This window comes from Typopeltis vanoorti, chromosome 24, assembly GCF_054136105.1.
Source record: "Typopeltis vanoorti isolate ZY-2024b chromosome 24, IOZ_Tvanoo_1.0, whole genome shotgun sequence".
NCBI lineage: Eukaryota > Metazoa > Arthropoda > Arachnida > Uropygi > Thelyphonidae > Typopeltis > Typopeltis vanoorti.
The window spans coordinates 62092778-62106976 of NC_143572.1; the positions used below are offsets into that span (position 1 = coordinate 62092778).

Below are 14199 nucleotides of genomic sequence, written 5' to 3' on the forward strand. Positions count from 1 at the left end.
GAATCCGCAAGTTCCGATGAGAAGGCTGCCAAGGAGTTTGTGGAGAAATTGAATAAAATTATTACTGAGGAAAATTATTATGGATGAGACGGCCTTGTTTCGGAAAAAAATGCCCGAGCGGACATTCATCCACAAAAAACTGAAATCTATACTTAGTTTCAACGCTCACAATGTCCGTGTTACGATTCTGTTACGGGTAATGTGGCTGAATATAAACTGAAACCATTTGTGAAATGGCACAGTGAGAATCCACGAATCTTCAAAAACATTAGGACGCATACACCCAGTTCATTATCGGGGCAATAAGAAGTTGTGGATGACACAAAAACTTTTAGGATGCCCTAATTAACTGTTATGCGAGTGAAATAAAAAGCTATTGTGTGAAAGAAAATGTAGAATTTAAAATTTTATTAATTCTTGATAATGCTCCAAGGCATCCGTCTTATAGCGGTGATCTTCACCAAGTTCAAGGTCATGTTTCTCCCTACAAACACTACTTCGTTGATCCAACCGATGGATCAGGGAGTTCTTGCAGTGTTTAAGGCTTATTATCTACGGAGAACTTTTTCAGAAGCCATTTCTGAAAAATTTGGCAATAGGAGTCCTGGAAGGTGATGTACTAGCACTTTATTTATTCTTGGTATGCTTGGACTACATCTTCCAGACCATCAACACAGAAGATCTTGGTTTTAACATCAGATCTTAGCTTTGTTGACGATGTTGTACTTATTGATACAGAACCAACATGCACACAAAAACATTTTAGTCTACTAGAGGCACAGGCTAAACTTATTAGTCTGCAGATCAACATCCTAAAGACCAAAGTATTTTCAATAGGTTATGAAAACGTTATCCTTCATATCAACAATTAACTCTTAGAAACAGTAAAGGACTTCAATATATTGGATATTACATCAGCAATATAGAAAATGATATTAGAAAACGTAAACAGCTGGCTCTAGTCTTTCATAACAAACTCCCCCATCTGGAAATCATCATTAATATCATTAAAGACAAAATTAAGACTATACCATGCAACCAGTAGATCCATCTTCTTGTGTAGTTCTCAAACCTGGACACTAAGCACCAAAAAAGTACAGATGTAATTAACTCCTTTGGAACCACATGTCTCAGACTGATCCCTGGATGGAAAGTGTCACTAACTCAGTCGTACTAAATCTGGCTAAGAATTACTTGTCAGTATAGTAAAAAAAAATACAACTCAGATGGCTTGGACATCAACTCAGACATCCTGAAGTCTCACCCTTTTTTTGGAATCCCTCATCCTGTACAAACCAGAAGATGGCAATCGCAGTAGAGGAAGACCATGCAAACAATTTTGGTAATACATTTGTGAAACCATCTCAATAGGCAGAACTCTGAAACTCCATCTAACATCTATTAGTTAGCTCAAGATAGAAAAAATGGGAAGATCATAATTTGCAATATTTAATTTTTAATGTAAATATCGTTTCCCTTTTCCCATGTATCATATCAAGATCAAGAAAATATTAAGATCAAGAAAAACTATGATGATGATGAATAAAAACTAGATATAATTACGAGTATAGTATACGGCACACTGCATTTAACGTAGGGAAACAAAAATATCCAATTACACTTTTATGTAAATATTAAAATAACAAAATTAAATTATTTTATATAAACGATTATTATCTTATGAATAGTTTTATAAAAACTAAGTTATTTTTATTATTTTAAGAAATGAAGTAAAATGCAAAATGTTTACTGTAACACCTTTAATTTTTTTATAATTTTAATTATAAATAAAACTAACTTCCCTATGTCATTTGTAATGCTGTTGGTTCTTTTGTTTTTTAGCATCACATGTGTGAAGATGTGAATTTTAAATACGAGAAAAATATGAGGGTCATTTGTTCGACAGTTATTTTTATCACTTAAATCATCCCTTTATTTATTATATTATACTATGATATGCGAACAATGTTCACATTTTTTGCAGTATAGGAAGTATACTTTTTTTTAACAATTTGAAAAGGAGACATTAGTCTATCTAGTATAGCAATAGCATGAACTCCACGAATTACCCTAGATATACATGGGTGGCCATATTATTGGAACACCTCTCTATATAGGAAAATGGGTATGCTCCTAATAAAGTGGTCACTTAGCGTAAATATCCCTGTCACTATTCGATTGTGTTCAAGGTTGACTTTATGTGCATGGGTTTACAGAAGTACATTTCATATTGCTCTAGTTGCTCGTATTTAGTTATAAAATCATTCTTTATAGTGCAATATGCCAGTCCAGTTTCGATCTTTCTTGAGGTCTCATCAGCAGGAACCATATCTTGGAATATACTAATGTTAATTAAGTGCGGAAGTCATATATTTTCTAAATAAAAAAGTAAAATGGTATATCGATAAAGGTCAAAACAAGCCTGGGTTGTGGCAGTTTCCATAATGTTTTTGAACTGCGGGATACTTAGGCAATTAATGAGAAGTCAACAGCCTCTGTATACAAGTAAACTAATCGTGAAGGGACTTCACACACAAAAATTGTTTACTTACACTTGGATAAATGATAAAATGATGGAAGATTCGAGCATTTTCCCTGTACGAGTCTAAGATGACTCGTTCAGAGAAAATATACGAGTCTATTAATAGCCTAAAAATTCTCATAATATGATACATTTAGGTAGATTATCTTATTATGATCAAAATACGAGGGTGGTCTAAAAGTTCTCGTCCTAACAATGAAAAACGAATTTATAATTTTAAAATTATTTTTATTTTTCAACATAATCTCCCTTAAGACTAATGCATTTATTCCAGCGATGCTCCAGCACCATTATCCCGCCCCTGTAGTGGTTCTCAGTAAGATCTGCTGATTACCCCCCCCCCCCCCTCTACAGCTGCAATCATCTCTTGATTCGAAGATAAACGCTGACCAGCAAGGAAAGTTTTAGTTTTGGGAAGAGACAGAAGTCAAAGGGAGCCAAATCTGGGGAATAGGGTGGATGTTCCAACAATTCGTAGTGCAAATCCCTTAATTTTCCCATTGCCAAAACACCTTTGTGGGCTGGTGCACTGTCCTGATGAAAGATGATTTTTTTCTTCTGTAAACCGGGTCTTTTCTCACGAATATTTTCGTCTAGTCTGGTTAAAACATCGGAATAATATTCCCCGGTTATTGTTTTACTCTTTTCTAGTTAATTAATAAATAAAATGTCTTTAGCATCCCAAAACACCGATGCTATGACCTTTCCTGCTGATGGAAACCACTTTTTCTTCTTTGGCGCTGAACAACCTGCTTCTGTCCACTGCTTTGAATGCTGTTTGGATTCTGGTGTGTAATGGCGAATCCAAGTCTTATCCATAGTAATAAATCGACGCACAAAATCAGTTTTATTCGTGTTAAAACGCTCCAAGCACAGTTCAGAGATTTTCATGCGAGTGTGTTTTTGATCTGCTGTGAGCAAGCGCGCACCCATCTTGCGCAAAGCTGTTTCATTTGCAATTCATGCAAAATATATCCTACACGTTCTTTTGAAATGTCTATAGTCTCAGCAATTTCACGAACTTTGACTCGCCGGTCATCCAATACCATATCGTGCACTTGATCAATGATTTCTGGTGTTATTACACTTTTTTGACGTCCTTCACATGGATCGTCTTCAAGGCTGGTACGGCTACATTTAAACTCGGCTGTCCATTTCTTAATTGTTGGAAACTAAGGAGACGAGTGCCCATAAACTTTAATGAACTTCGAATGAATTTCTGTTGGCGTTAAACCTCCTTTTGAGAGAATTTTATAACCGCACGATACTCAATTTTATCCATTTCAAAGAATACAGGCAACACTTTGGCTTGCGACAGCTGTATAAAAAAAATACTTGATAGAATGACTTGCAATTTCACACGGATGCGTTTGACAGATGCATCAACTTAGAAAAAAAAAATCTTGACGATAGTGTTGCAATCTATGGTAGAAGCCGAGAACTTTTCAGACCACTCACGTAAGATAATCCTAAGTCTTAAACAGATCGACTTCTTTGTGTGATTGCATGGATAACGAGTAAACTAAATTAATTTCGAAACGCAATAGTTTTGTTTTTAAAGCCAAGAGATTTTATTTCCAGATTCTGCCCTACTTCATAGTTAAGGCGTTTTCAAATCTGCCTGGACTTGTTGGATTGTGCATGGGAGGGTTGCTAAGCAGCACGTTGAGCACATCGTCTTCGTTGATTAACACTTTGAGCGCTTTGACTGTAGAAGATTTCATCAAACCCATCTTCCCAGGAGTGAAGAGATCACAATCCACAACACTGCTGGTCGCCAAAGGAATATGTATGTAAGATTTGTGTATTTCTCAATCGTTATCTTACATCTCTATCATATGTTTGTATTTTATTTAATTATGGTAATTATATCAGTTTTGGATTATCTTATATTTTTGAATTGTGTTATTCGTTAAATATCATATTTTTATTCTAAACTTTTAGAAATAATCATTGGCAGTGGATCTTAGCTGATTTTAACCACGTCCAACAGCTGGGGGCATGACTACCGATGATTTTGAAACAATCAGGATTTAGTGCTGCAGGCAACTGCCGTCATCTTTTGACGGCATTTGAATATCAGTTCCATGGGCGATTTTCTGAGTTCCTTCGTTAAAAGTCAAGTGTCTAGTTAAAAAAAAAAGTTCCTGAGTTTGTTCCGGCGGTGGCACTCGAAGATCGGCTAACTCAGGAACTTTCTCTACTCGGCCACTAAAATCTAACTTATGGGTTTTTCTTCTTGTGGTCTAGCATTATGGTACTAGAAATGTTGCCACAAGAAAATGTTGTGTATTTAACTTAATATTATTTTAATTGTATTAGTTTTGCAGTAATGTTTGTGGCTGTACATATTATCTCACTCTTTTTTTTTTACCTGTCTCATAGCCGTCTTCTACGGGGTAATCACTGTCCTGTTGGCATACCTGTTCAACCAGTTTGGGGGAATCTACCAGGCCCTGATTATACTGAATAGTACGATAGTGGTTCCCATTGCTGGCATGTTCACCCTTGGTTTATTTACAGTCAGAGCCACTCAGAAGGTATCAGTAATATGTAACAGCTACTATTATATAAGCACTAATGATCAGCTTAGAATAAAATGCTTGAAGAATAATTTCTGTTGTCATGGAAACAGCATTCTAACAACCCCACAAATGAATTGCATTCATAACTTATATTGAATTCATAATTAAATTAAATTAATTAATTCAGATAATTAAATAATCTGATTACGAGGAGGAACGAAAAATATTATGGACAGAATTTTTTTCAAGGCGATTAAGTGCATTTAAATTACTTCATTTTATCTCCTTGAAAGTGTATGCATGTCTGATTAGCTTCTTTCAGAATGGCTTATTCCCGAAGCCTTGAAATTGTTTCTTCTTTCATGGAACTGTGTAGCCTGTAAGAAGAGGAAGAAATCGCAGATCAAAAATATGTCTGTAAGGTGGATTGGGGGAGAGAACCAAAGAGTTGTGATTGTTTAATTAAGAATTCTTGGACACTCAAAGATGCTTTGCATGGTTCATTGTGTAGTTCAGAAATCAGATGTTGGAAGATAGTTTTGGGGACAGTTTCCTAAGAAATGTATCTCGAAGGTGTTGAAGAGTGCGGTATGTTGACGTCTTAGTGATAGTTTCACCTTGGAAAAGAAACTTCTGATGTACCTGATCCGAAGCTTCAATGAACAATCAACTTTGTCTTGACCGTATATAAAATCGATTAGAATCGTTCTACAATGCTTATTTGAATGATTTAGTTTGTTTCTGCGGACATTTTACCAAATTGACAACACGAGTTTATGTATACACATGGCTCCTTTAACACATCCGTTTCAGTTCGGCAGAAGTTAAAACATACTTGGGATTTAGATCAAGTCACCAGCTGACAGAAGCTACTGCCCTTTTCCAGTAGGTGGCATGAAGGTTTTTTTTTTTTTTTTTACAGAAATTCTGTGCTAAATATTTTTGATTAACTATTATATTCCGATAAATCTGAAGATTAATAATGGCAAACAAATAATGAAGCATAAAAAATATTCGTAAAAATGCATGAATATTTAAAAGGAAGACCGTATACTGTCATGTTCAAAACATAGCTAAATCCAGCTATACATTATTTCCTCAGTCTCGTATAATCAAAGAATTGCATATCAGGTATTTACCTCAATACTTTTTTGCGCAAAGGAAACATACTATTTAAAAATGAAAGATTAAAAAAATGTATAAAAAACATGGAATTATTTTTAGTGTGTTAATATCGCGTTATGAACAGTATAATTTTAACTAAGCTTATTTAACCTATAGATGTGAATTTTATGAGAAGTAAACAACTGATGTTGACTTACTGAAGCGCATATTTTGTGTCCAATAGGGAACTCTGATAGGGGCTGCAATTGCCGTAATCTTAAGCAGTTGGGTAGGGTTTGGACGACTGATTTTAAAAGTGAGGACGCCCCCTTTGCCTTTACACACCGGAGGATGCAGCAATGAAACCGAATTGAGTTTCAACAATATTACCGATTCTTCCCCTGACCAAAACAGGTACGTACAGCTTCTATGAGTAATTCGTATTCTCTCTCAAATAATGATATCAAGACCTTTGTATCCCCGTTCACCACCCAGATGCACATCCGTCCCTAGGGTTGATGTGCATATGGAATATTTAAAAAAGTAAAAATAGAAAACCATTAACAAAATCCTCAACCGGCCCACTGTGCTAATTACTATAGAGGTTAATAACCTCTCGTGTAGTTCAAGTTAAAAATAAATAAATACATAAATAAATAAAAACATTAAATTTATAAGTCTTTTTTTAATACCCGAAATTTCTAGTTCGCAATGAATTTTTAAAAATCAAATTTTTGAAGCAATTGTCGATAATTTATTTTTAAAAATGAAATTAAATATTTTATAATAAACAATCAGCACACGAAATATTATTTTATTTATTTATTTTTTTTTTGCAGAGCTGATTTTGTAGTCTACCAAGTATCGTACATGTGGATTTATGTGTTTAGTTTCGTAGCTACAATTGCGTTAGGCTATGTGTTCAGTTTGTGTAAAAGTAAGTACAATTAATTAACATTTTTGCACTCAGCTTTGATTTTACTAAATAGTTACATTAAAAATTACGATATGTGCTAAATCATAATTCTGATTGTATACCTGATCGTCTTATGAAATGGTGTATCATATAATCAATATAATCAATATAAAAATTTAGGGCTAAAATATTATTAGTATATTAATATTAAATAAAAAATGATTTTACTGATGCATTAATGTTTTATAGAAAATTATTTTATATATTTAAGATAATATTTTATATTAATGAAAGTGGACCATCTTAAATTAAAATGAGTTACCATTGTTCATTTATATTTAGAGTACAGTATTTTGTAAATCACTGCATGCAGCTCCCTCTATTGTGTTATATTTTACAGTAAAAGATTTCTTTCTAACTATCGACATTTTTGAGAAGATATTTGAGACAGTATGTTTTAACTTCTAATCATACGGGTGTACTTTATGAAGGAATAAAATTCTACTGAATTTTATTCGTTAATAAAATTGATTTGTTTATGGAATTTTCCGTCTTTGATTCATAATTTTCTTTTGCTCATGAAATATTTTTTAATTTGCTCTGATATATAATATCGCACTTTAAATCTCGTGGAAAGCGATGCGGGAAAGTTCTGTAGAACGCATGCGCTATACGTGAGGTTTCATAGCACAATTATTGAAATAAAAATATTAAAAAAATAGATACAATGAGCTGTAATTAAAAAAATTAACGCCATTTTAATTTGTTTGTTTTTTCATTATTTGTATATACGCAGGAGAGAAAACTCAAGTAAAATCCCAACTGCTGAGTCCTTTAGTGAGGAAGTGGTTTCATGCCGTACATTCTACGGATAAAGAAGGGGAGGTAGGTATTTCTGAATAAATTCAAGCCACAACATCTAAAGAGAAATGTTAAAATGTGTCTAAATGTTAATTTAACAATTTTCCATTTTTCTCATGTTTCAGACGGAAGTATTCAGTTTGCACGGGACTGACGAAGGAAGCAAATTCAAATGTCCCCATTGCCAGAAAAGAATTTGCTTTTTCTCTTCGTGACGCGTTGAAAGACTTCGCCAGAATATTTTGTAGAGATGACCAATTTAATATGCGCTTCAAAATCCATTTCCTTTTTGATATAAAAAAATAAACATTTTAACAATTATATTTTTGTTTTTTGATTATATTTTCAGATGCGTCATTTTCACAGAATTCTAATAGAGTATTATGGAATCTAATGAGAGCCTGTGTAGCTCAGTGGATGTGGCGTTTGCATAGCACGGCGCTTGGCCGCACGAAGGAAGACTTGGTTTCGAGTCTAGTCGGCGACTGGAGGAAATTTTTCTAAGCCTTTTTTCGACAGGTTCCCGAATTAGTCGATCTCTGGCACGGGCAAGCGGTTTTCCCTCCCGAAAACTCGGGTTTTTCGTCCCGTAAACTCAAGAAAATCGACCATAGAATCCAAATTATTTCAGACATTAAATACGCGTGTTAGGGACCACGAGATGGCGGCACCTGTAGAGCCGTCTCTCTTCACTGCGTGCCACTTAGTGATAACCTTGGGTATCCCAGCTACCTCTGATTGGATACCAGTGGAGATTGAACTGCCCACTCAGTCTCCAAAAGTTAGATAGGGGAATAAAAAGGCGTTAGCTGATTTTTTTTTTTTTGATGTAGATACCCAATAATGTACCCTAATTGTGACGATCTTACGAATGACATCGCCTTGGTTCATACGTTGGGACCTCAGATTGTAGGTATCGAGTGTAAAGGGTACAGTATTTTTAGGAAGGATAAAGGATAGGAGAGGAGGAAATGCTGTTAATGATATCGGATGACTTGAATCCAATTAGTGCTGAGACCTGTCATCGTTATACTTGTAACAGCATTTTATGTGGTATGAATTTGAAGCCATCTGGATGTGAGATGGAATCTATCAAGATCAATTACATGGTGGGGGTGTTGTTAAGACCTGGTGGATCGGTTGCTAGTGATGAAGACGTGCATCGCCAAATGGAAAAGATGAGCACCTAAAGAGTAATCATCATGGGAGACTTTCATTATCCAAATATTGATTGGGTAGCAATAGAATCCCATGAGAAGAATGAAACTGAATGTATTGAGCTGTTTGCTAGACAATATTCTCAAGCAGCATGTAATATAAGGAACTCGAGGTTAAAGAGTATTGGATTTTAGATTTGATTATAGTGTCAGATGACATGCTCTGTCACTGTATCAGTTCTTTCAGTTGCTTGATGCAGATTGAAAAGATCTCACTTTCCACGTAAGAGCTACAACTTCGAGGCCCGCTATACATGGTAATCTGTGATTGTCTTGCGATAGGAGATAAATTTCTTCGCTCAGTGAGAAAAACCACTATTCGTATGGACTCTAATATATCTTGAAAAATTCCATTTTATAGTGTCAGATGACATGCTCTGTCACTGTATCAGTTCTTTCAGTTGCTTGATGCAGATTGAAAAGATCTCACTTTCCACGTAAGAGCTACAACTTCGCGGCCCGCTATACATGGTAATCTGTGATTGTCTTGCGATAGGAGATAAATTTCTTCGCTCAGTGAGAAAAACCACTATCTTGAAAAATTCCATTTTATAGTGTCAGATGACATGCTCTGTCACTGTATCAGTTCTTTCAGTTGCTTGATGCAGATTGAAAAGATCTCACTTTCCACGTAAGAGCTACAACTTCGCGGCCCGGTATACATGGTAATCTGTGATTGTCTTGCATGTCCTAAAAAAGAACCTCTGTTCTACCCTTGGTAGCAATGTAATATGTCTAAAACCTTTTTTTAACTGGAAAACCACATGTAAAGTTTGAAATATTCTATAAAGAAATTTCCACACTGTCTTAAGTATTGCTTAAGGAAATGTCTTCAGTTATGGGCTTTATACTTTGGTCTTTTTCATTATAATTTATAATGTCTACATAAATACTCATTCCCTGCATTCTTGAAAAAAAATGCTGCGAACTTCAATGAAATTCAATCATAAATTAGGGGACACACCTTCTCAGGACTTAGGGCAACTCCCACTTTTCAAATGTCCAACTCCAGTTCCCGAAATCCCAAAATATACGACTGCTTTCTGCTGCAGGCCGTGAGGTCCCAGGAATAATCTTGAAGACATACATCAGCAAAGTTGCAGAATGAACGAAGGCCAAATGAATATTTTCGGGGATTCAACTATGGAGATATAGATTGAAAGGGAAAATAATCATATAGAAGGAATGAAATAGATTCTAAACACGTATAAATAGCACTTCTGATCCAATGGGCAGGTCCAATAATTTCGCAACCTGTGATGGAGGGGACTTGAGTGCGAGATTATTGGACCTGGTCACGCCATATATGAGAATTAAAAATGTTTTTCTGAAGTATCGTAACAAATTCAGGAATCTTCTCAGACCTCAAAGTACTCAAACCAATATTAAGATCCGACGGACTTGAATTTAACAACACTATAGAAGAAAAAGCCTCAATACTAAAATCCATCAGCAGATAGCGAAGCATATGCAATAAACGTAAACTAAGAAGATAAATTTACGCTTTTTTTTTTGATTCTCAAAACAATGAAATAAAATTCTGTCTCTCAGACACATAATTGACATGTATTTCTTCGATTCCTAGAAATAACCTTATGACTAAACACATCCCTATAAGTTAGGTAGAATTAACAATTGTAAAAATAAATATTTTTTAGTACGCAATAATATCACCAAACTGATAATTCTATGAAATTTTGTGGGGTCGATTTTAAGGACCGTGCAATATGCTTCTACTTTGTTATTGTTATATCTTATCTCACTAAAAAGTCGTTCAGTCTCATCTATCAATCAAAAGACACAGCATAACACTCTAAAAGATTTGCCTAAAGGAGGAATCATACTAAAAAATAAAAGGTGTTTAAACAAATTAAAAATAATTAATTTATTTAATAAAATTAAACAAATTAACATAAAATATTAATTAAAATATTAAATTTACTAATAAAATATTAAAACAATATATAAATAAATGGGAAACTAATATTATCAATACAATGATTAATATAATCTTGATATTAGAATTAATAAAAAAAATTATTAATACTATTACAATAATTATTATAATTAAAAATCTAATTACTTTTGATTATTATTTCATGTATACCTTCTAATAATTAATATAACGGAATGGGAAATAGAATTGTATATTTTATTATAATAAAAATATATCCCCTGGTAAAGTTATTTAACAAACAAGGAAAGAAAATTAAATCTTTTAGAACCATCGTTAAATCATTGAATTCTTCAGCTTTTTCATCTTCTATAAGTAGAAGGAAAAGCTGATGCAATTTTATGTTATCATGTTTTTTTATTATTTTCTTTGTCATGTTTACTTGTATTTCACAGCAGTCTTAAAACACTGTTTTCTGTATTACTGACTTCCTGTTGTGCCAGCATTCTTTTAAGCTGCAAGTCATCTGAAATCATCAATAATACCCCCTCCCCAGGCCCGTACTTACACTTTTCCCGAGGCCAGCGGATCCCCGAGGCGCTAGAGTGTTCAGTGGCCCCTCATTGTTTTGTGCCCTTGAATTGGCCTCATTTTTCGAGGGCCCCATCTAGTGACTTCAGCGCCTGCGCATAATTATGACCCTTTCCCCTCCCCTCATCGTATTTGCTCTATCAGCCCTAGAAATGCGATTATCATCACTTTCCCTGCTCATAATTACATAATCCTTAGTGAGCCATGTCTCATTAATACGAATACTTTTTCGCCAATAATAACTAACTAATGCTAAAAACTCCTCTTTCTTGTTCCTAATATTCTGGTAATAGTATACATTAATGACATAAACGTCACTCCAAAATGAATTTAGAAAAGAACGGTCATGTATAGACCCAGCCTTTTGCCTAAAATTAATAACAGAGAAAAGAAGAGAATACAATTTAGAAACACATATTGCATTTATCGACTTTGAAAAAGCATTTGACAAAGTTAAAATTATTTTATTTAACATATTAAAATAAAGAGAAATACCAAATAATATTCCAAAAGCTATCATAAGAAATTTAAAAGCTATCATAAGTTATTTATACATGAAAATAATCAAATAAAAATAAGATTAAATTATGAACTATCATATTTGAGAGAGATAAACCAAAGAGTACGACAAGTCCCCTTTCAGCAACTCTTTTTAATATTTATCTAAATGAAATAATAATAAAATGGAATAAAAATTTCCATCAAGATAAACTTTCTCCTACTGCGAACTTAAACACTTTACTTTTTGCTGATGACCGAATAATAATTACAAATTCTGAAGATAACTTACAGAAAGCTATTTTAGATCTAAATGAGATGGTCAAAGATTATGGTATGATAATAGCAACAGAAAAATAAAAAAAAAAACGATTGCCTTTAAAGGACAAGATCCAGTGAGACCTAAAATAGTAATAGATAACAAAATTTTAGAACAGGTGAATTCATTTAATTACGTAGGATGTATGATTACATATGAAAAAGATATAAACGTAAAATTTGCAAAATATTTAAAAATAACAGGTGTAATTAACTCTATATTTAAACCAAACCTAGTTCAAAAACAAACCACACTAAAAGTATACAATACATTAGCCCTACCACTCTTAATGTATGGAAGCGAAATCTGGGCAATAAAACAAAAAGACAAACGAAGATTAATAACAGCAGAAATGAAGTTTAAGAGAAAAACTGCAAAGTATACGTTATTTGATCACAAAAGAAACGAAGAAATTATGAAAGAAATAAACCAGTAATCATCGATGGAACACGTTGAAAGAATGAAAACAGAAAGATTACCAAAAGAAGCCTTAAATTGCAAACCATCAGGAAAAAAGAAAACCAGGACGTCGTCAAAGAGATTCAACGATGACTTCTAAGGCCGGAACACCACTCTAGGCTTAAATCCTTGACAAGCATGATGATGATGATGACTTCATTGTCCCATAATTAAAATGATGCTTTGTACTCGCAGTCTTATTCTTATTTACTGCCTCAGAGACAAACGTCTTCATTTTCTTACCCACATACACTTGTTTGCTTTATGGGTATTCTTGCATGCGCCTTCACCTGCTTCTTCGCTAACAACTCTAGTTTCTCAGCATATCTCAACTTGCTACAGGCAGCAGCATTTTTTTTAATTTTAATTTTCTAGTCTCCTAACACCAAATCCATTTAAGTGCAAACCATCTCTGTTTAAAGCTGTTTTCTGCCATGAAACGCATTCCCCCACATCCAGAAACTGCACTCATTCATTCATTTCCTCTTACACAACCTATACATTAAGTCACTTGCAATGATAATTCTTCTTCGCAACTCAGCTCTATCATGCAGCATCAACGAACTCTCTTTCTTTACACTTCACTCTTCCCTTTTTGCTACAGCCAGTAACTTTTTCATGTCTTCCCTCATACCATACTTTTCTCCCTTCAGATCATTTGTACCTTCCAAAACAATTCACTTTTTCACTTTATCCTTTTGCACGCCAAGAGCATTACTAACATCATTAATCTTTACACTTGGAAAACATCATTTCTTCATTCCCATACGAAGCACTCTTATTATAGAATCGCCATACAAAATTCCACTTTTGCTCTCACTGTTGACGGGCATTACTTTCTCTTCGTTAGTACCTCTTCCATTCTTTCTTTTTTTTCTCAGCATCCCCACACGCAAAACGTTTATTGATTCTTTCACCATCTTCGCATAACGCTGATATTTTGTGATGAGGTGGAATATCAACTAATTCCACAGCGGTAAGACTGGGCTGCTTATTATGTGGATTGAACGCAATATTTGAATGCATTCTATCAGAAGATACGTTATCTGTTGTCGTGATCTGAGATTACGGAGGTCACTTAATGGCAATGATTGTGTCTTATCTAGATGCTTCCAGCATTTCAAAATGGTTTCTGAAATCTATTTTGTTAGCTTTAATTTGTCGATTCGGAACATCCTTATTCAAGGGAAGTTACGGTCATTCCTAAAATAAATAAACGAATAAAACATAACTTAATTACTTAAAATCCTTTCTTCGCTGCCTTGATAGGTAT

At 34.1% G+C, this 14199-nt stretch overlaps 1 protein-coding gene across 4 annotated transcripts in view; it reads left to right on the forward strand.

The window, feature by feature from the left end:
* Positions 1 to 8222, forward strand: part of LOC150093283 (putative sodium-dependent multivitamin transporter) — a 30095-nt gene extending 21873 nt beyond the window's left edge. For all 4 annotated transcript variants that reach the window (XM_090413914.1, XM_090413912.1, XM_090413913.1 and 1 more), the window contains exons 8-13: positions 4124 to 4331; positions 4928 to 5082; positions 6416 to 6585; positions 7011 to 7108; positions 7884 to 7972; positions 8074 to 8222. In XM_090413914.1, coding sequence (XP_090270040.1) covers positions 4124 to 4331; positions 4928 to 5082; positions 6416 to 6585; positions 7011 to 7108; positions 7884 to 7972; positions 8074 to 8163 — 810 coding nt within the window. In that variant the 3' untranslated portion in view covers positions 8164 to 8222. The remainder of the gene's footprint in view (positions 1 to 4123; positions 4332 to 4927; positions 5083 to 6415; positions 6586 to 7010; positions 7109 to 7883; positions 7973 to 8073) is intronic.
* The last annotated feature ends 5977 nt before the right edge of the window (positions 8223 to 14199 follow it).